Raw genomic sequence first — 23,375 nt, 5'->3', positions numbered from 1 at the left:
ATACATTTAAGATCTGTTCTCCCATAACATACGGACAATTGAAATATTAAATAACAAGTGTCTGCAACTGCTTTTAAACTTGTGTTGTATCACACGTTAGGGGAAAGTTTCCGTTTTGTTTTGTTTTATCAGTGAAAACGAAAATGAAATTGTGCTGTGATGTATCTCGACGACACTGAACATGAGGGCAACATGAATGTCCTTCGAGAATAAATAAAGTTTTGAAAATAAATACACTGCATGTATACACACCTCTCACAACACTTCTTACAACCTACAGGATATATATAAATACACATGAAGTACAACTGTCATCCTGCAAAACTTTGAAGGGGGCTTTAACTTTCTATTCGCCTCCGACTTAATGTGTGCCTGGGTCACACACACACACACACACACACACACACACACACACACACACACACACACACACACACACACACACACACACACACACACACACACACACACACACACACACACTAGTTAGTTTGATCACATGCAGCCTAGCGTCCCCAATCATGGCGCGAACATTCTGTGAAAATATCCGATCCACGACGGTTTGTGAGCTTGTAGATCAGCTGTTTTCAGTGAATATATTTGGTGAAGAGACCCTCAGAGTTGCTACAGGGGGGCTGTTTGTTTTGTACATTAAGCACTTGAACCATAGTATCCCTATTCTGGGGCAACGTTTGCTGAAAATGGCAGATGTACAAGCTCGCAACGTGTCGCGCTGCAACACGTTGCGAGCTTGTAGATCGGCTATTTTCGGTGAAGGGGTTAGGTGTAGAGGTGGGGGGGAGAGCAGACCAAGTACAGAGCCAAAAGTCAAGTATACAAAATACTGAGGGTTTAAATGTCTGAAAATACACACGAATCCAATATATTAATAGCAAAAAAGTGTGTAAATAAACAAACGAGAAAATATATAAATGTACACAACACTGATGATAGTGCTGTTGAACAAGTCTATGAAGCTATCTATGAAAACCTTTAATCTGCAACACATTTGTATTCCAATAGATGTAGTGGGGGGGTCCCTGGGGGGGGGGGGGATCCCTGCTTCATCTCTGTCTCTAAGCTAAGATGGCCTTGGCCTGAAAGACCCCTGCCTGGTGTAGAGGGAGGAAAGGAGAGGACAAAGGACGAGTGCTGGGGTGTTGGTTCTCAACCTGTGGGTCGGGACCCCCAGGGGGGTCCCCACATGATTTTGAGGGGGTCCCCAGATGACAGTGAAGTGACTATTTAAGGTCTTTTAATACCTCAAGAAAATAAAAAGACCAAATACTACATCAATTGTCAAATAATATAAGAAAGTGGCAAAAAAATTGAAAATACCCGATCTACAAGCTCACAACGCCTCGCGTTGCGAGGCATTGTGAGCTTGCAGATCTGCTGTTTTCACAATATTTATCTGTGGAACGAAGTCGAACAAAATGGGGGTTCCCCAGTTCAAGTATGATTATTTTGGGGGGTTCACGGCCTGAACAGGTTGATAACCACTGTGCTGGGGGGCTGCGGTCAATGAAGTATAGCGTCTCTGTCGGGTGGAAACCTCATATGTCCACAACTGTTACTTTTCACGATTAAAAGGCAAAGGTTGCAGATCTACAAGCTCGAAACGTGACGCAAGCTCGTAGATCTGCTACCTTTGTGCTAACTTTTGTGTGACGCTGTAGTATGATCAAGTAGGGCATTGATTTACGAACATACACAACAAGTTCAAATATGGAGGCTGGCAGAGGGAGAGTAGCGCCCAGGATTACAGCTTAGGCATTGGCACTGGGTGAGAAAATGGGTTACAAAAATAATTTTAAATTAAAAATATATATATATTTGGAGATAAGAGGTTTCTGCCCGACTGCAGCGATAAAGAGTTTAAGTGGTTAAACATAATAACGTGTTCATGCTGCCACTTGGCCTTTCAGTGTTACTATCTAATGACTGACTGTCCATTAGAGAGGAGATGGCACTTAACGTTATAACAGCACCTCACACGTAACCACCATCTTTACACTTACTGAGGAGGGCTGAATGCACCCTGCCATCCCCCACATGACAAACACCCAGGAACACTGGCTATAAGTGGGTTATTTCAACGAAGGTGGGGGCTCACACTACAACTACAACTGCTCTATATGTCATCCATACACAGACAATGAACAGGTTGAAATAATGACCTTCAGACCTCGTGTAGTGGAACTTGCTGATCATCTTTCATATAATAGACCTATTTCAAGCCTAGCCGCAAACAACTGGGATGCTATAAGGCAGTGGTTTTCAACCGGTGGTCCGGGGACCACCAGTGGTCCTTGAGGGAGTACCAGTGGGTCCCCAGCAAAATGAGTTAATAGCGTCACGATAATTTTCAACCACTTAGTTTTGGCTATTCAAAAATAGCAGATATACAAGCTCTTGTAGATCTGCTATTTTTGAAAAACCTTGAAAAAGTGTGCATATCTTGGAATATTTATATTTTTTAATGCGAAAATGTACTGATATCTTTGCTTCTGGGGGTCCCTGGCACAAAACATTTTCAATTGGGGGTCCGCGGCCAAATGTATATCAATTTAGGGGTCCTTGGCATGAAAAAGGTTGAAAACCACTGCTATAAGGCATCTAAGTTGCAACACCAACCACACAAACAGAAAAGTCCTATCTGATTGTATTAAACAACGTTAAGCTTGGATTATCCTCTTTGTATCTGTCAAGTCTTTGTTTCATAAAAATCCACTGTAGTTTTGTTACGAGCTACTTTCTGTCAATACATTACTTGTAGGTGATTATCTTTCTAAGTGTTCCAGTTTGGAAGCGGTCGTTGGAAATCACTCAACGGTCCTGCATACGACCCGTTTCTAAATTGCACATACTAGGAGGCACTCCAACACTTAGCTGTCAATACACAGAATGTATTGACAGCAAGTATAGCTCACATGTCTTCGGTGGATTTTTATGAAACGAAGACTTTGACAGATACAAAGAGGATAACCTGAGGAGGAGGAGAATCTAAGTTGCTCGCGGCTATTTCAAGCCCGGGCGGCCCATTAGTGTCGGCATAGTTTTTGTGAGGTTGAGGTTAAGGTAGGGTCAGGCTTAGTGATAATGCATGCTGTCTGACCAATGGTACTTCTGAACGACGGGCCGTCAAAATAATGCATAGAGTTATAGAAAAAATAGTAGAGAGCGCACTGGAAATCCCCGCCCATCCACTTGTATAGAGTTGCTCACCCAGCGCATACTACTCCCTTTTCACCCCTTCTTCCGGGTTGGGAAATGTGACGGGCAGGGCCTATTTAGGGCCTATGTGGCGCGTTTTGCGTCACCTCCGTTTGCAACTCCGTGTGCAAGCTCCTGAGTCGAGTCCATTGGTCGAAAGCGTTTTTGCATGTGTCTGGCCCCAGCCGTAATAAGCTGCAATACCTATGATATGACTTCCTACTGACATACAGTAATAGTATAGGGCAATGTTACATCCTGTACAGGTGTTACCAATGATACTAATTAAGGCTCTGTTCCATTCTGGTCAAACAGAGTCAGGGTAACGTGCATGTTGGCTCACTGGAAAGACAGCTGTACTGATACAGAACGTGAACCGAGTGCAGGCACGCACATGTTGGCTGCTGTTGCTGTTTTTACATCACAGGTAAACCCAGGCTCATCATAGCCCAGAGCCTCTGGATATAGTGTTGAATGTACTGGAGAATAAAAAGAAAGGAACCACATATATGTGGGAGTTCAGCTGTGTGTAGCAGGTTGAGGATGCTGTCCTCCACTCAGTGTGAGCATGGATACTCACATTTACATTACATTACAGTCATTTAGCAGACGCTTTTATCCAAAGCGACTTACAATAAGTGCATTCAACGTAGGTAGGCAAGGCAACTACTAATCACCAGAAGTCTGAAGTGCATTCTCTTATAAAACAAGCAGCTAAGAGCATACCTAGTGCTAAGGTAAACGTGCAATATATCAGCTACCTACTTTCTTAAACAGGTGAGACAAATAGGAAAATCAAATGAGCAAGAGCTAAAACAAATAAGTCTATCAAATAAACAAGATCCAATAAAACAAGAGTCCGTACAAATAATTGACAACAAGTAGACATGGCTAAGAGGAAGGGTCAGAGTAGTGTTTACTGAAGAGGTGGGTTTTCAGCCTGCGGCGAAAGATGGGCAGTGCTATACAGTAAGGTAGGTTAGTGCTGTATGATGCTCACACATACAGTAAGGTAGGTTACTGTTGTATGATGCTCACACATAGTAAGGTAGGTTACTGTTGTATGATGCTCACACATACAGTAAGGTAGGTTAGTGCTGTATGATGCTCACACATAGTAAGGTAGGTTACTGTTGTATGATGCTCACACATAGTAAGGTAGGTTACTGTTGTATGATGCTCACGCATACAGTAAGGTAGGTTACTGCTGTATGATGCTCACGCATACAGCAGCAAGACTGGCTCTTTTTCATTAAGGTTACATATTATCGTAACGATGCATTGTGAGCTTGTAGATCGGCTATAGTTTTTGGCAAAGAGATTTGGTGTAGGTGGACCAAAGCCAAAGCTCTAAGCCAAGGAAGCTGTTTTCCACCTTCTCCTCCCTCCTTAAAGAGATAGTTCTTTGGGGGTGAACTATCCCTTTAAACCCCTCCCCCTTCATCTCTCTCCTGCCTGCCTTCGTCATCTACTTTGATAAGAGAAAGGTTGACGACATCAGAAGCTCTTTTTAGCATCTTCCTGCTAATCAGGTGTCTGACTCACTCACCCAACGCTAAACCCAACATGTCATTATGACTCACGCCTGTCCTTCTCTCCCCTCTCTCTCTCCACATGATCGGTCCTATAGCCCTGAAACATGACTGTCATATCATGACAGTCAAGGCGCTACTTGTTCCTGTTTTTTGAAATTTACAACCCCTACATCTACATAATTTCAATAATTTCAAATTTCAAATATAAAGTGCTGACCCCACGACCATGGATGTAACAAGTTAAAACGCCCGGGTCTATGTACCCGTATCTTCCGTATTGGTTAATAAAAAGCATTTTACTCCAATCGCCAGCTATTTTTTAGCCGGCGTTATAATGTATCAGAGTGCAGTACACCTCCAAACCGATAGGGTCGCGTGGTTGAAAGCATATGGAAAACATTTTGTACATTTTGTACATCTGCTATTTTTTTTTAATATTGAAAAAAAAACAGTTTGAATGATATAGATTTTTTTTTAAATAAATCATCTGGCGGTCCCTGGCACAAACATTTTCAGATGGTTCCAAATACGTATCTATGGGGGTCCTTGGCATGAAGAAGTTTGATAACTACTGCCCTAGACTCCATTCCTTCCTTGATATTCCACACCATCATCAACACATAATGTAACCTCAGGCTCAAGTCAGCCAGAGTCACACCGCTCCTCAAGAAACCAACTCCTCAGACGTTAAGAACTACAGACCGCGGTGTCACTCCATTCCTTTCTTTACAAAACTCTTGAACGTGTCGTTTCCAACCAGCTTTAATTTCTCTCCATCTCTCACAAAACAACCTGCTGGATCCCAGCCAGTCATTGTTCAAAGTTCAAACCAGACCACTCCACAGAACCTGCACTCCATGCAGTAAAAAAGGCCTGTCATAATTATTACATAATCGACTAATTGCAATTAAATGAGATAATCACAATTCCTTTGCATAATCGTCACAATCGTTTCCATGTTAAAACATGTTTCATAAATGTTGTGTTTTTATTTTGTAGTGATATTGAGTGTGCCCTGTTCAGTAGTGGTTTGGTTAGTTTACTGTTGTGTTCCTTTTATTTTGTAGTATTGTTCCTATAGTGTTTCCTGTCTGCCCTAGTTACTGTTACCTGTCTTGTCTCGCCTCCCTGTTATATTACTAGTTATCTCCACCTGTGTCCTGTTAGTCTCCTAGCCTATCCATGTGTTCATTGTCAGTTGTGTTCACCTGTGTCTGGTTAACACGGTGTGTATTTAAACCCTCAGTTCCCTAGATTATCAGTCTGTTCTTCAATGTTGTTATGGTGACAGTGATCTGCTGTAGTTATGTTCTCCTCGTGATTTCAGCTGCATTTATTCCACCCATGTTCTCTTGAGTTTGGGAGAAGACATCCTTTGCATTTGACCTGTCCTACATTTGGGTTCTACACTGTCTCACACTGATACAAATATTTCCCCCAAAAATGAAAATAAATGCATTTCACTAAATCTCTTGGCTCTGTCATCTCTGCTCAAAAACTCTCCTATGACTCTTCTTCCTCCTGGCTCCCAAACCGTAGGACAAAAGGCCCATTATACAGTCAGAACTGCAGGCTCACTCCCAAACGTTCTGCCATAATATGAAGACTCGTCTCTTCATTGTTTTGATTGATGCCAGCGACTGACCGAGATGTGGCCGATATACAAACATATATATCTCGGTCACTCGTTCGTCTCTTCTTTGTTTTCTGTGGCCACAAATGTTAACAATGTAATTTAGTACATTGGTTCTCAAAGTGGGGTCCGGGGACCCCAAGGGGTCCTTGAGGGAGTTCCAAGGGGTCCCCAGCTAAATGATAGATTAGGCACCAAATGGACCCTTATGGATCTGTAACTCTGAGAGTGTACAAATGGAACCAAATGGACCCTAACGGGTCCATTTGGTTCCATTTGTACACTCAGAGTTAAATTGACAGATTTTACAATATAGATTGCGGTCCAAGTGATAGAAATGCCATTAAATGCGTGTCTGTAGCCCTAATGCATGTCAAACTGGGGGTTCTTGAAATTAAAATGGTTGAGAATCACTGCTAGAGCCGTAAAAAAATCTTCTCTTATGGGGGTCCCTAGCATATCTTTTGAAATGGGGGTCCGCGGGCTAATAAGTGTCAATTTGGGGGTCCTTGACATGAAAAAGTTTGAGAACCACTGATTTAGTACACTGCACTAATACACTGTTCTCTCAGCATTCTATGTATGTGATTATTTACCTCGCTTATTGTTAGCGCTCTGGATCAGTGGCAGCTAAATGATCTAAATTGTAATAGTAAAGTTTGGCCTTGTGCCCTTCAAAACAATGGCATCCCCTTTGGCCTCAGTGGTCTTAAAGGTTTTATGACATTCATTTTCACTTTTTTAAAAAAAAAACACGTTTTTTGGGGGGTTTTATGACCTCAATTACACCCCAAAAACCTGAACTTTGAACATTCAGTGGATTTTCTGTGGTCTGGGGTTTTCCCAATAATTAAGCTGAAAAGTAATCTGTGATTGGCCCTTGGACAGTGAAGTCACAGGCCATTAATCCCGCCCACTCTCCTCCTCTCGCCCCTCCCCTCCCCTATCCTTGGGGGGGGGGGGTGGGGGAGCAGAGGTGATGATTGACAGGCAAAAATCCCTCAACAGCGACACCCGCAGGCAAAGATTTATTTTTTCATTGCAGTTGAAAAGGCTTTAGAAATGTGAGAGAAAAACACCTGCAATGGCTCACTAGAGTGGAATTTTCAGTTAAAACTTTGTATACACGTTTGAAGGACCATGACAAAGACTTTTAATGTGTTGTAAAACTGAATGTCATGAAAGCTTTAACGCCCCAGCTGCCTGTACCACTGTCTCCTCTGTCTCTTTCTTGTCACGTAGAAACCAGTGTCTCTTGTTGAGATTCTGAATTCTTAACTCCCCTGAGTCCCCATCTTTAAAACAATCCTGTAACTTTGATTGGTGCAGGGCTGAGCATGGATCAGATTGTAAATACCATAATGTATTTATTTCACTGCAGACAGTCTACATATTAAATAAAAAAATCATCCTTAACCGTTAAATACTATTCATTCGTTCAATGGAGAGCCCTCACTGTTGAGGGATTTTTCCTGTCAATCATCGCCTCTGCTCCGCCAGGGGGGAGAAGGAGAAGGGAGGAGAGGGGGCGGGATTAATGGACATCAAAGTCCACTGGCCAATCACAGCACTTTTCTAAGCCTAATTATTCAGTAAACCCCAGACCACAGAAAATCCACTGTATGTTCAATGTTTTTTGGGAGTAATTGAGGTCAGAAAATCAAAAAATAAAACAATACGTAACAAATGTTAAATTCTATGTCATGAAACCAAGACTTCCAAAAATGATGTGTATTCCTGTGCTGTCTGCCCAGAGTGGTCTCAGTACATAACAGTACTGTACATACAAACAAACAGAGAAAATACGTTTAAACATTCAGTTATACATTTTGTATTGCTGCCATTTGTTGTAAAAGTTGATCCCGAGCTAACCTCTCCAACAGTGTATGTATACTGTATGAGTATTTCTGACAGCAAATGCACAATTCTTATGACTTTGTAAGCTCATTTTCCTCCAAGTTACAATGTGTGTTACAACGTGACGTTGTTTTGACTGTTTTGTTCCACTTTTGCTTTGACAACGTAAACGTATGTTCTCTCATGCCAACAAGGCCCATTGAATTGAATGAGAGAGAGAGCGAGAGAGAGAGAGAGAGAGAGAGAGAGAGAGAGAGAGAGAGCATAGTCATCATCACAAACATCTGCCTACTACAACAAGCAATGATAGGATCAACACTTATGCGTGCACACACACACACACACACACACACACACACACACACACACACACACACACACACACACACACACACACACACACACACACTAATAATAAGTCACACGTAGAACAAAGAGGGAAGCCGTCCAATCGCAACAAAGCACATTAAGGAGATGGACGGTGATGTTAATTATTCATGATCAGCATATGGAGCACTTTAACTGAAGAGGCTCCACATGCCGTAGATCTGTTGCATCTAATCTCACCCTGTGAGGGGAAGCAACAAATACACACACAAACAACTATCCAACACCGTTTCAATTAAATTAATAATTGATAAGTGTGTTATCCATTAACCAATCAAGACCTGGGACGCATCTGTGTCATTTTTAGATTTGAGCTAAAAAAAAGCATTTCTTTTACACTTTGGCTGTTCAAAAATATCAGATATACAAGCTCATAGTGAGTGCCGCGCTACGAGCTTGTAGATCTGCTATTTTTGAAAGATCGTGAACATTTGTGCAAATCTTTGAATATATATATTTTCAAGCGAACATTTCTAACTCAAATCTTTGCTTCTGGGGGTCCCTGGAACAAACTATTTTGAGATAGTTTCACATCATTTTGATGGTCCTTGACGTGAAAAAGTTTGAGAACCACTGACATAGAAACATACATCTTTTTTAGAAGAAGACATTCTAAAAACAGACATTTTGTAGAATCTGCCTCAGGTCTTAATGGGTTAAAGGTAGGGTAAGTTATGTTCCTTTTAAATAAGTGTTACATAACTAGGATAGTACTATTGCTATTGGGTGTTTGTTCAGTAATAGGAGTGATACTTATTATAGTATTATTTGTGTATTTTTTTATTTAGATCTATTATATTTGCCATTGTATATTATTCTGTATGAGACTGAAGCCTTGGCTATGAATGGACTGACACCTGCCTGTGGTGTCATGAAACTGTTGATTACTGGAGACTGCCTGCTGCTGTGGGGAAATTGGTCCTCTCCACTGATTGGCTGGCTCTGATGAGCCCTGTGACACAGGCGGTGGATTGGCTGGGGGCCACACCCAGTCTCCTATAAAGCTGGATCTCACACTTTACCGATGAGAGAACTGTCAGCTTCGGCAGCAGAGGATCACTTCCTCTGTCCTATCACCCAAAACCTACTGTCTTTGAATGCTTTTAAAAGAGACTGTGTTTTCATTATCTGCCCCTGGAAGCCTGGAGAAAGATTGATCCATGACCAACTCAGTTCTCTTGTTATTTGGGTTGTGTTTAGCTCAGACTTGTAGTTGGGTTATGTTAGTTAGATACGTTTTCCTTTGTATGTATTGTCTATTATTGTAATATTCCTAGTTATGTTTATAATAAATATATATTCAATGTTACATTCCAATTGTTCTTTTGCATTTTATGTTGCTTCCCCTAACCCTAGACTAGGGGTTCGTAACACAGAGTCTCCATGTCTCTCCAGCTCTTTAATAAACATAAAATGCATTTTCAGGTTTTGATACCAATTTTATCCAATCAGGAGAGAGAACTCATACAGGATAACGAAGTGATGACACAAAGAAATGAGCAGAACATTTTTTTAACTGGAACACAATAAAAATGAAGCTGATAAATTGGTACTCTCTCCTGATTAGTTGAACATTTGCAACCCAGCTGAAAATCAATGTTATGTTTATTAAAGAGCTGGAGAGACGCGGAGACCATAGTTACTGAAAAAGCACTCAAGGAATGAATACTGTCAGAATATAGTGCTTTAACCGTTTTGTTTTGACCACAAAATATCACTTCCCCTACCTTTAACCACTCAAACCCTATCTTCTCCCCACAACGGTGTTGCACAAAAATAGTTAAAATATCTGATGTACAAGCTCACAACGTGTCACATCACGTTACTTTTATTCAGCTTCCTCCGGTAAAAACTGGGAACAAATAAAGAATCTAATACACAGCATCGCTGTCGGGCAGAAACCTTGCAGCTACATATATATATATATTTTCTTTATGATATATTTTTATGTTAATACCCTCAGGACCTTTCACACCTTGTCATGAGAAAACTGCAAAAAGAGCAGATTTGCTAGAGCTTGTAAAATGTATTTTTTGCTGAGAACATGCCCAAATATGGAGGCCAGGTTGATAGTGGTTCAGTGTGTCTGTGGGTTTTATAAATGTTGAACCGATGAAAATTGATTGTGACTAAATGATAAGTATCCATTGGAACACAGGTTATTTCTTAATTTTCTTGAAAAAGCAGTTATGGACATACAAGGTTTACACCAAAGAGTGAGAATATGCCTATTAGATTTTTTACGCACACACACGCACGCACGCACGCACGCACGCACGCACGCACGCACGCACGCACGCACGCACGCACGCACGCACGCACGCACGCACGCACGCACGCACGCACGCACACACACACACACACACACACACACACACACACACACACACACACACACACACACACACACACACACACACACACACACACACACGAATGAGTTTGACCGCAAAGATTGGCTGAGCTCCTGTATCTAAGATGGACGTATTCAATCCATGGTGGCTGGTTGTTTGTTCCATAGGAAGATGCATTGATTATGGTAACCATAGCAACATGCAACCCAGCAATGTACTGTAGGAGGCTGAGAACCGTCTACACTTTTACATCTATGTCTGCACCGCTGAACAACAGCAGCACTGCATACAATGGTGCATTTATGAGATATTGCACCTTTTATCCAAGCACAATGTGCATTACATTCACACATTCACACACATTCACTGATCATCAGCAGCCGTTAGTGGTTCAGTGTCTTGCTCAAGGACACTTGGACAATAACCCAGGGGGAGTCTGGGATGGAAGCTGGATGGAACCATCTGATTCCGGGATCAGGGACCACTTGAAAACCTCCAAAGAGGTTTGGGACCCACTCAATCCAGCACTTCAATATGTATAATATAATCCAACACGGCAGCCAAATTGTGGTTAACATTAGTAGTAAAACATTAATGTTCTTGTTATACTATCATTAAAGGTAGGGTAAAGTGATATATATTTTCCGTTTAAACAAAGTGTTTTTTTGTTAAAAGGTTAAAGCTCTTTTTTCTGATAGTAATCATTACTATAGAGGTAGTGTTCAGTAACAGCTCTTTAAACAGATAAGTACATTGTCAGAAAGTTGACACAATTTCAGCCAATCAGGAGGAGAGAGTACCCATGTATCAGCTTCATTTTCAAAGTTGAGATTCTCGCTTCTGTGCGCACCGACATTGCTGAGATCTTTCCAACTGAACGGCAGTCTGCTTTGGGAAATGACTTGGCAACCAATACATATGAGCTGCTCTGAATACAGAACCGTCCGACAAGATAACAACGTTGCAGTCTGATGTTACAGGTCTGAAAACTACGGTGGGAGAAACAGAAGCATCCTTTACTACAGATAAGGACATTGCTGCATTCCAGGCGATTGTGCAAAGTCTTTCTGCGGAATTGATTAAAATGGAAGACACGTATGATGGGTTCAAATCCATGGTCCGTCGCAACAACATTAGGATAATCGGTGTGTCCCTGAGGACAAACCCCCTTCGACCACTTCCGTTTCCAAGCTACTTAACCCATTAAGATCTGGAACTGTCATTTTTAGATTTGAGCTAAAAAGCATTATTTTACACTTTGGGCTATTTTTGAAAAATCGTGAAAATGTGTGCAAATCTTTGAATATATATATTTTAAAAGCGAATATTTTTAACTCAAATCTTTGCTTCTGGGGGTCCTTGGAACAACATATTTTGACTGGGGTCTGCGGCCAAATACATATCATTTTGGGGGTCCTTGACATGAAAAAGATTGAGCACCACTGATATAGAAACATACGTTGTTCAGAAACTGTTTAGGAGACATGTAGAATCGGCTTCAAGCCCTTCTACCCACTGCATTCAGCGAGCCAATCAGCTCTGGGAAATAGACGGTGCCCTGTTTGGTTGTTTTCTCATCCCTGACCAGTTTGCGCATTACATACTGAATACTATATGACACACAGAGGGAGTTGGACTGGCCAGAGGAAGCCAAAGTGTTCACACCAAAACCCTGGTCAAAAAATAGGGACTGAATTGATGTCTGGGACTGCCTGCTCCACTTTTGCTTGCATTGTTGTTATTCTTTATGCCCTGAAGTGTTAGCTGGTGACAACATATGAAACAGGTGTGGCATTGCACTACATCATGGGTCTTCAACAGGGGGTCCAGGACCCCTAGAGGGTCCTCTGAGCTACTATAGGTGGATGGCAAATCATTGTGAGAAAGGAACTTCTTTTTTTGTTTGTGAAGCACTTTAACCCATAGCATTTCTATTCTGGGGGGAACATTTGCCGAATGTATAGATCTACAAGCTCAGCTATTTGCGGCAAAGAGATATACTATATGTGTATAGGAAAGAGCAGACAATGTACAGAGCAAAAGGTAGAGTTTACTAAGTAATGAGGTTCTAAGTGGTTTAATGTCTGAAAATACACATTAACATGAATCCAACACTGATGATAGTTGCTGTCAAACAAGTCTTTGAAGCTATCTATGAAATGTATCAAAGTTTAATCTGTGACACAATGTGATTCAACATGTAGTGGATCCCGGCTTCATTTCTCTCTCGGCTTTCCATCTTGACACAATGAAGCCATTGTGGAAGTAATGAAAACACTGCAGTTCTCATTAACATTTCCCCTTCCTGCTGGTCGCAGAAGCATTTTCATTGCCTTAAAGCCTATGAAGACCCACCCCCGCTCCCCTTCCCACCCAATTAGCATCCGTTTTCCGGTTTCCATTCGGGATTAGAAATTCCAAGATGGTGGATTTGAATTTGATGAAATAGTGGCTGCAAAGACATGCCCAAATATGACAGGAGATTGGACGGACGGACGGACGGATGACTGGATGGATGGCTATCTATCCAGTACGAGATTAATGTACGAGAACTTTGGCACTGAGCGACCGTTCAGTTGTTTGCTAGCTTAGCTGCGGACAAACCGACAGAAAGACAGGCAGATATAGGCAGGCACACAAGCAGACGGACAGACAGACAGACAGACAGACAGACAGACAGACAGACATTCAAGAAGGGAATATAACATTCAAGTAGGGAAGCAGGTGCATGGTGTCTGATGGAGTCATGTCATCAGACCAGACAGTAAACATGAATCTACCATCAGACTGTTGAACAAGGCTGTCATCAGGCTGGCCTTTTCCTAGTAAAACTACCATGTGGATTTATACCTGGAAGTTCTGTGGTTGAACCAAGGGGCAAGTCTTAGATATTTACGATGAGGTCGACACGGAAGCTTATAAATGGCCAGAGTGGCGCTGTTTTACCCTGCGCCGACCTGCGGTGTCAGAAAGAATTTATTTTAACGCAAGTGAATGGGTTTTTTGACAAACTTTAGACTAGATTTTCTTACTGTATTAAAAATTGTCATAAATTCTATATGCCTCCAGTCGCTAGTTTAAAGTCTCCTTTCAATCATCAGGATATGCGTTTTGCTCACACACACACGCTCAAATGCACAATCCACGCACACTCATATGCACGCTCACATGCATGCTCACACACACACACGCTCAAATGCACGCTCCACGCACACTCATATGCACGCTCACATGCACACTCACGCACTCACATGCACGCTCATATGCACAATCACATGCACGCTTACACACACACACACTCATATGCACGCTCACATGCACACTCACATGCACGCTTACACACACACACTCACATGCACGCTTACACACACACACTCACATGCACGCTCCACGCACACTCATATGCACACTCACATGCACACTCACATGCACACTCACACACACACACACACACACACACTCATATGCACGCTCACACACACACGCTCACATTCACGTTCACACTCACACACACTCATATGCACGCTCACACACACACACGCTCACATTCACGTTCACACACACACACACACTCATATGAGTTATAGGTTTATGATTAGCAAAAGATGCATGTTGGGGTTATAGGGTTAGAATTAGACATTGTGTTAGGGTTGACATTTGTCTGACCGAAAACAGCTGATCTACAAGCTCACAATGCGTCATGGCATGAGCTTGTAGATCAGCTATGTAGGGTCAGGGCTAAAAACGGGAAAAGGAAATGGCATTCATACAATTGCCGTCCAAAAATATTGACGTCCACAAGTATAGCAATACTAATAGAGTGTGTGTGTGTGTGTGTGTGTGTGTGTGTGTGTGTGTGTGTGTGTGTGTGTGTGTGTGTGTGTGTGTGCGTGCGTGCGTGCGTGCGTGCGTGCGTGCGTGCGTGCGTGCGTGCGTGCGTGCGTGAGTGGACTCACGCATGTGAGTGTGTGTGTGTGTGTTGTGTGAGCGTATGACTCATCGCAGCGCTCATGTTTAATTGACTGGCCTTGTTGCCATGCCAACCGGGGTGTGGCCAGAGTCCACTGACCCACTTTGACTGTAGCGTCGTCATGACGACAAGGAGTGTACATTAGAGCTCAAATCAAACACACATACACACACACACACACACATGCGCACGCACACGGACGCACGCACACACACACACACACACACACACACGCGCGCACACACGCACGTGCGTGCGTGCATGCGTGCGTGAGTGTGTAAAAAGCATGTTAAATAATTAACCATACAGCAAATATATAGATAATGTTGAAAATTGTAACGGCCTCTTTGAATTAGACTGTCGATGCTGCTCGGCAGCATCGACAGTCAGAGGAAAATACCAAATATTATTTAGCTATTTATTTACATTTTCTAGAGCCATGACATCTGACCTCTTAACACTTCTCCTCACTTTCCCTGTACAGTATTTCCCCCTCATTGTCTTTCCTGATTTGCCTGGTGTGAAATGCGGCCACTTCAAACCTGGCACCATGTCACAAATGCCCCCCTTTCTCTCTGTGACAGTGTTTGGACAATTCACTAATGTTTCTCTGAAGTGTCAATGGCAGGCTCATGTCACATCTGTGACATGTTCCACAATCTTCAAATGCTATTCTGTGATTCATATTGTTTGATATAATTATATTAAGGTTCTTGGTTATAAAATGTACCTACATGAGCAATATTAAGTGGCTTATTGGTTCTGAATATGGGTTTGGATATATTTAGGGTGAATTGCCTGTAGGCTGAAGGATTCCAAACTTGTGTGGGAGCCAACAATCTGTCTTGAGCAATGGTTCTCAAACTTTTTCAAGTCAAGGGCTCCCAAAATTATATGTAGAAGCAAAGATTAGCAAAAACTGTTCGCAATTTTTAAAAAAAAGAATAGACCCCAAAAGACCCCTGGGGGTCCCCGGACCACACTTTGAGAACCACTTATTGCATCTGGATATAGGTATCGATATATTTTAGGTGAATTGGCCAGCTCTACGCAGAAGGATTCAAAACATTGTGGGGGCCAACAATCTGTCTGGAGAGACTCAACATACAAGATAGATAAAAGCCACAGTTAGAGTCAGTGTTAATGACATGTAAATGACATGTAAATGACATGTAAATGATCCATGGATAAGGTTTATTAAACGGAAAGATCTTCTTTCTAATCTTCAATACAAAAAGCTTCCACTAAATCAAGAAGAATTTGGCTTCATGGGGTTAATCTGTCCTTTAAGTGTCAACATGCCAGCTGTCATAACATATCAACCTCCTCTCCTCTCCTCTCCATGTCTCTCCTCCCCTCCCCTCCCCTCCCCTCCCCTCTCCTCCTGGGTCTTCTAAGTGCATTTGTATTGACATGGCTCTTCTCTCTGTTGAGTTGCATTTTATTAGCGGTCTCAATAATCAAATGGATGTGGGTTAAACGAGAGTACATTTACTTGAGTACAGTGCTTCAGTTATGTCTGGGAGTATCTGTACCTTACTTGAGTATTTGTATTGTTGTATTGTTGGATACTATTGTTACTGTTACCTGCACTGTATCTCTTTCTGTCTCTCCTTTGTCTCTCTCTCTCTCCCTCTCCCTCTCCCTCTCTCTCTCTCTCTCTCTCTCTCTCTCTCTCTCTCTCTCTCTCTCTCTCTCTCTCTCTCTCTCTCTCTCTCTCTCTCTCTCTCTCTCTCTCTCTCTCTCTCTCTCTCTCTCTTCCAGTTGAGAGGGAGTTTTTCGTTGCCACTGTCGCAAAAATTGCTTGTTCAGGGTGGGATTGTCGGGTCTCTTCTCTACATGTAAAGTGTCTTTAGACAACTTGTTGTGATTTGACACTTTAATAAAATTGAATTGAATTGAAAAAATTACTCATGACTTTCACTCAAAGACAAATATATACTTTTAGCCCCATTTCAAATATTGTGAAAATAGCAGAACAACAAGCTCCTTGTGAACTTGTTGATCTGGTATTTTCACTATATTTGATATTGTTTGTACTTTCTAATGTGTACTTTTTGATTACTTATTGATTAATTAACCCATTCAAACTATTAGGATTTAAAAGGGCATTTCTAGAATCTGCCTCAAGTCGTAAGTATTTTAAAAAGCATGTGCTTTTGAATACTATAACCCAGTGGTTCTCAACCAGTGGTCCGGGGACCACTAGTGGTCTTTGAAGGGGTTCCAGGGGGTCCCCAGCCAAATTAATAGTTAGAAACCAAATTGACCCTTACTGTATGTGTCTGTATCTGAGAGTGTACAAATGGAACCAAATGGACCCTAACGGGTCCATTTGGTTCCATTTGTACACTCTCAGAGTTAAATGAACACTAATGATGATGATACAGTGTAGATTGGGACCCCCAAGAAATCAAAATGGTTGGGTCCCTGGCATCTTTTCAAATGGGGGTCCGTGGGCTAATGTGTGTCAATTTGGGGGTCCTTGATGCAAAAAAAGGTTGAAAACCACTGCTAAAACCCTAAGCCTAATAAGAATAATAACAATAAAACAGTTTGAATACACTTGGGGATTATTTTCTAACCATGATTTTACAGAATAAAAAAAAAATCGTGGGTCGCGGTGCGGGTTGAGCCATAGATTTATATATGGGTTCTTGGGGCGGGTTGAGGCGGGTTGGGTTCCGTGGCGGGGCGGGGCGGGTCATGAAAAAACCCGACCCGCGCATCACTAGCGGCCGCGGTAATGAAATGGCTGTAGGTTAAAAAAAAAACATCTGTTCTTTCATGTCCAGAAAACCCTTCCTGTGTGAAGCCATCATTTAGCAGTAACAACCTCATTATTTTCCGGTTGAATATTGATTTAGTTTATTAGCGGCGGTGTGGCGTATGGGTAGCCTAAGTGTTCTGAATAATGTCCCATGAGGAGAAGATGAAGTTAATTACCTCCCACGGTTCATTTGACCACTTGTGAAAAATGGTATTATCTTCAAATTAAATTAAAGTAACCCAAATTGCTGTTATAGGGAAGTTCAGTGACGTGCACAGACATTTTGAGGGGCAGGTGCTCAAGTAAATTATACTTTTTTTTGTTTACTTGGTCTGCTCTTTGTTCCCTCTACACCTATACCTCTTTGCCAAAAATAGCCGATCTACAAGCCACAACGCCTCGCAGGGCGAGGCATTGTGGGCTTGTAGATCTGCTAATTTTCTCCTCAGAAAAGGGATGCTAGGCTTCGAGTGGTTATGGTAAAAAGAAAAATCATATCACATAAAGATTTGGCGGACCCCCTGTAGTAACTCTGAGGACCCCTTAGGGGTCCCGGACCCCCTGTTGAAGACCCCTGCTGTAAACTGAAAAAAACAACAACTTTTTTTACTCTTTTTTTTCAAAAGGGCACTTCTGGTCAAGAGGGCAAAGGGCAGTTGCTCTAGCACCACCTAGAGTCTATCTGTGCACGTCCCTGCAGGGAAGTTTTAGGGATTTTGTTTTTGCCTACCAGCCACTACAGGGCTGTGTTGTTTTTTTTTTTTTTCAAGAATACAGTAAATGAACACTGAGGATTTAACAGTGTAGAGTGGGGTCTGTGCTTGTTAATGCTTGTTATCTCCATGTATATATATTCATTCATTCATAGAGTAACATGTGAGTTATATTCTTCAATAGCAGCATTATCAAGGAAAGAGGAAGAGAGAACTGAAGCTCAAAAAGTTTAGTCCACTTCTATCAAGAGCCGTGTAAAGCAACTAGATAATAGAAACATGTATCAACTGATATGTGTTTATATTGTTAATGGTGTGTGTGTGTGTGTGTGTGTGTGTGTGTGTGTGTGTGTGTGTGTGTGTGTGTGTGTGTGTGTGTGTGTGTGTGTGTGTGTGTGTGTGTGTGTGTGTGTGCGTGCGTGCGTGCGTGCGTGCGTGCGTGCGTGTGTGAGTTCACTTGAGTTCAGTTTTCTGAATTATAATTCAGATGAAAGTACTTCATTTGTGTCACTGTCACCACAACCACCACAACAACAGCAAATAAACACTATTGTTACAATAGTGTGCGTAACACCAGTACACCTGCATGAAATGAGTCCAATCACAAAGAGAACATATTCTGGCACGCACGCACGCACGCACGCACGCACGCACGCACGCACGCACGCACGCACGCACGCACGCACACACACACACACACACACACACACACACACACACACACACACACACACACACACACACACACACACACACACACAGTTGTACTGTTTCCTCCTGTTTTGCTTCTTTATCTCTAGCTTGTAGATCTGCTATTTGGTCCCTCAGCACTTTGATTTGAACTCAGAAAACACACACACACACACACACACACACACACACACACACACACACACACACACACACACACACACACACACACACACACACACACACACACACACACACACACACACACACACACACACTTGTTTCCCTGCTAAGGATGCAGTGCAATCATCACAAAGGACATGAGGCAAGGAGGTAGGAGAGGAGTCAAGGAGACAAACCCCACACAGAATCTCAGAATCTCCGACATCTCAATGTCACTAAAAACTAAGCTTCAAACCTCCTAAAACAAACGGATACAACTAGGCCTTAAGCCCATGACCCACCTGATTCCAACACACTTAGCTAGTCTGGGATGGCTCAGGGTAGAAGACTGGTTATAAGCTGTTAAAATGGGATTGGTATTTAAGATAGTCAAAGAGACAATACCCTGACACCTGTCTAAAAACTTCTCCAAAGTGAGTGACATCCACAGCCACAACAAGAGGGAGCAACATGACCTGGTAAAATTTTACCCGGTGCCAATTTGCTAAGTGATCCTGGGCACTACACTCCCCCCACCAGCCTAGGGAGGCCAGGGCCGAGCTCATGCCTCCTTCAATGCATGAGAGCCAACTGACCTTCTTGTCACCTGACAGGGGGGAGTTTCCCCGGTTGGACGTAGCGCGTGGAAGGAACACGTTATTCCAACCAGTTCCTTTCCCCTCCATCAGGCGCCCCGGCTGACCAGGGGGAGGCAGTATAGTGACCAGGATTACTACATGTTTTTGTGAGGGTATTAACTACCCTAGGAGACACGGGGAGAACATGCAAACTCCACACAGAGTAGGCCCTTTCGCCAACCCCACCTAGGGTATGGGCGCTGGTGACGCGGAGGAGAAGACACACCCCCAGTGCCCACAGCGTCCCCGGCGGGAATCGAACCTAGGACATTCTAGCTGTGAGGCGACATCGCTACCGACTGCGCCACCGTGCCCCCCCCCAAAAAAATCTCATTCTACTACTCTGTCACCAACATGTAGAATGTCCTGACTCCTGACACCAGCATTCATTAAACCAGTGGCTCTCAAACTTCATCGTCATGTCAAGAACCCCCAAATTGACACTTATTAGCCCACGGACCCCCATTTGAAAAGATACGCCAGGGACCCCCATAAGAGAAGATTTTTACGGCTCTAGCAGTGATTTTTCAACCATTTTAATTTCAAGGACTCCCAGTTTCACATGCATTAGGCTGTCTATCATGAACTATCTATCATTTAGCTGGGGACCCCCTGGAACTCCCTCAAGGACCTCTGGGGGTCCTCGGACCCCACTTTGAGAACCAATGCATTGAAGGATGTGAACCATTGGTTTCTTTAAAACAGGCCTGAAAACCCATCTACCAGGAAAGCACAAAGGAGAGGTAAATGTAAATGCTCATAGAAAGGAGGTGTCATTCCACTTCTTCATTTTTCTCCTGTGTACATTGTTTGTATTTGTTGATCACATGCATTATTATTATTATTATTAGTATGTATTATTGTATTAAAACAGGAGGCTGGAGGGAAGAAATAACAGAAGAATCACCAACCACTTGTACCCCAGCTTGAACCCCATGAGCCTCCCTATTCTGGGGGGAGGGGGACGTTTGCCTAAAATAGCAGATCCACAAGCTCACAACACGTCAAAATGCGACACGTTGTGAGCTTGTAAATCTGCTATTTCTATTGGCAAAGAGATTTGGTGTATATAGATGGGGAAAAGCAGTCCAGCTACAGTTACAACTACCTAAGACTGAAAGATTGAAGAGGTATACAGTAGATGCATGAGACAAAGAATGTTGTTAAAACATTGCATCGTCCTGTTCTCCTCCTTTGATTGGCTGAGGCGGTTTCCCTCCAGAATGAATCACTGCGCTATCTGCTCACCCAACAATAGACGGCACCCTTCCCACAGACGCTGTCACCACCCCCCTCCTTCCCCAAAACATGAATAAATAAAGAACTATAAATTAAAGAATAAACAATCAACAATGAATGTCTCTGCTTCTCCTCTTCGCACAGCGTCTGGTTTGGTAGCGGTGTAACCCGACGGCACATTTCTTTCGGGGGGGTATTTTCCATGCCGTGCGGACACGCCCATTTTCACCGCCATCAACAACAATAACATCGCCATGGGCGTGCTGCCGTGGCAACCGAGCGGATGCTGTGTGGCTTGAGCGCACGAAACGGGGCGAGGCGGCGAAATGGACGGATGAATGAAACCGCCGCTACCATCGGAAAAAGAGAATTGGAAGGGAAATAAAAAGGCACGACTAATGCCCAGTGTTATACTCTGTCGCTCGCCGGGGGAAAAAAAAAGGAACGGATTTCTTGGAAAATTTGTCGTCTTTTTTTTCCCGGCGAGCGAAGCTGTGGGCGCGACGGAGAAAGAAAATGGGCTCGACGCAGGCAACAACTATAGAGGCAAACAAAAAGGGAGTATATGATATGTAAGTGAAAAACACAGGGAGGGGCAAAGACAGGACGTAAGACCCATATAACGGCGTTCCATTGATCCATCTATAAGCTTAAAACGATTGACACTAACATCCATTGATTAGCGTTTTGTAGCAAATGTAACCACATTTGGTTCCATTTGTACATTCTTAGAGTTACATTCCTCACTCTCAGGGTCTTTGCAGTGTTTATCATGAGAGGGGGAGAACGGGGATGGGGGGGGGAGGACATGGATCCACGCTGGGGAGAAGAAAGGGGGGATAGAAGCATTCTGACAAGCGTGAAGCGCTAACAATGGAGGCTCACAAAGGAACCAGCAGGGTTGGGGCATTAATCACCACTACCTCCCCCCCTCCCTTCCATTCTCTCTCTCTCTCTCTCTCTCTCTCTCTCTCTCTCTCTCTCTCTCTCTCTCTCTCTCTCTCTCTCTCTCTCTCTCTCTCTCTCTCTCTCTCTCTCTCTCTCTCTCTCTCTCTCTCTCTCTCTCTCTCTCTCTCTCTCTCTCTCTCTCTCCCCCTCTGCCACTCTCCCGCTTATTTTCAATCAACATTTCAATTTCTCTCCACCCCATAGCCCCCTTCCCCCACCCACCCCTCGCTCTCTCCCTCTCTGCCCCCTCCCTGCAACTCCCACCGCCCCCTCCTTGTTCCTCTCTCTCTCTCTCCCTCCCTCTCTCTCTCCCTCCCATCCATCCATCCATCCATCCACCCATCCATCCATCCATCCACCCATCCATCCTCCCCAAAACAGCCCTGTCCAATCTGATGCTTGGCATCTCCTCTCCTCTTTCAATCTGTTGTTTATCGATCTCTCCATCTGTCCGTCCGTCCCTCCCTCCGTCTATCCGTTCTGTCCATCCTTCCCTCCGTCAGTCCCTCTAAAGCAGGTGCACGGTGAGGCAGGTGAGGCAGAGAGGCTGAGAGGCTGAGGTTCTAAAACGTTGGACGCGATTCACCGGAGAATTCAGATTCCAATCGAGACAAATGTGAGGTTATAAAACCATAGAATATGCATCTCTCTCTCTCTCTGCAACACACACACACACACACACACACACACACACACACACACACACACACACACACACACACACACACACACACACAAAGGGAGCGAGCGCAGCCTGTGAGAGAGGGGGGGGGTGGACCATAAAGCGCTGTAAAATGACAGATGGGACATGATGAAAAGACACAAAGACAGAGACATCTCACTCTCTCTCTCTCTCTCTCTCTCTCTTTCTCTCTCTCTCTCTTTCTCTCTGTCTCTCTCTCTCTCTCTCTCTCTCCTACCCTTCTGGCTCTGTGAATCATCCATGTTGTCCTCCATTGCAGCAGGTTTCTGGACGTATATCTCCTCTCGTTACAAAGCTGCTCAAAGCTCCTTCAGCACTCTGCTCTGTGGCTGTGGATATGCACTAGACTCTGTCTGAGTGTGTGTGTGTGTGTGAGTGTACTGTATGTGTGCGCTGGGGTGTGTGTGTGTGTGTGTGTGTGTGTGTGTGTGTGTGTGTGTGTGTGTGTGTGTGTGTGTGTGTGTGTGTGTGTGTGTGTGTGTGTGTGTGTGTTATTTTCCCTCAACACAGGGGAGCCCCTCTTTCCCTTTCTGCCTCAGCTCTCCGTCTCTCCGGCGCCC

The 23,375-nt window shown here is 43.4% G+C and overlaps 1 protein-coding gene across 1 annotated transcript in view; it reads right to left on the bottom strand.

Moving 5' to 3' along the window:
• Positions 1 to 23,069, bottom strand: part of LOC311061312 (neuronal membrane glycoprotein M6-a-like) — a gene marked incomplete at its 5' end in the record, with an annotated part of 36,431 nt that extends 13,362 nt beyond the window's left edge. Inside the window, one exon of the mRNA XM_084079904.1 lies at positions 23,033 to 23,069. Within this exon, the coding sequence (XP_083936030.1) occupies positions 23,033 to 23,069 (37 nt within the window). The remainder of the gene's footprint in view (positions 1 to 23,032) is intronic.
• Positions 23,070 to 23,375: the final 306 nt, after the last annotated feature.

The sequence above is a fragment of the Gymnoscopelus microlampas genome (genome assembly GCF_963454915.1).
Source record: "Gymnoscopelus microlampas genome assembly, chromosome: 2".
In the NCBI taxonomy this organism is placed as follows: domain Eukaryota; kingdom Metazoa; phylum Chordata; class Actinopteri; order Myctophiformes; family Myctophidae; genus Gymnoscopelus; species Gymnoscopelus microlampas.
Note: the sequence above shows the minus strand (reverse complement) of the source record. Positions and strands in the feature narration are given on the sequence as shown.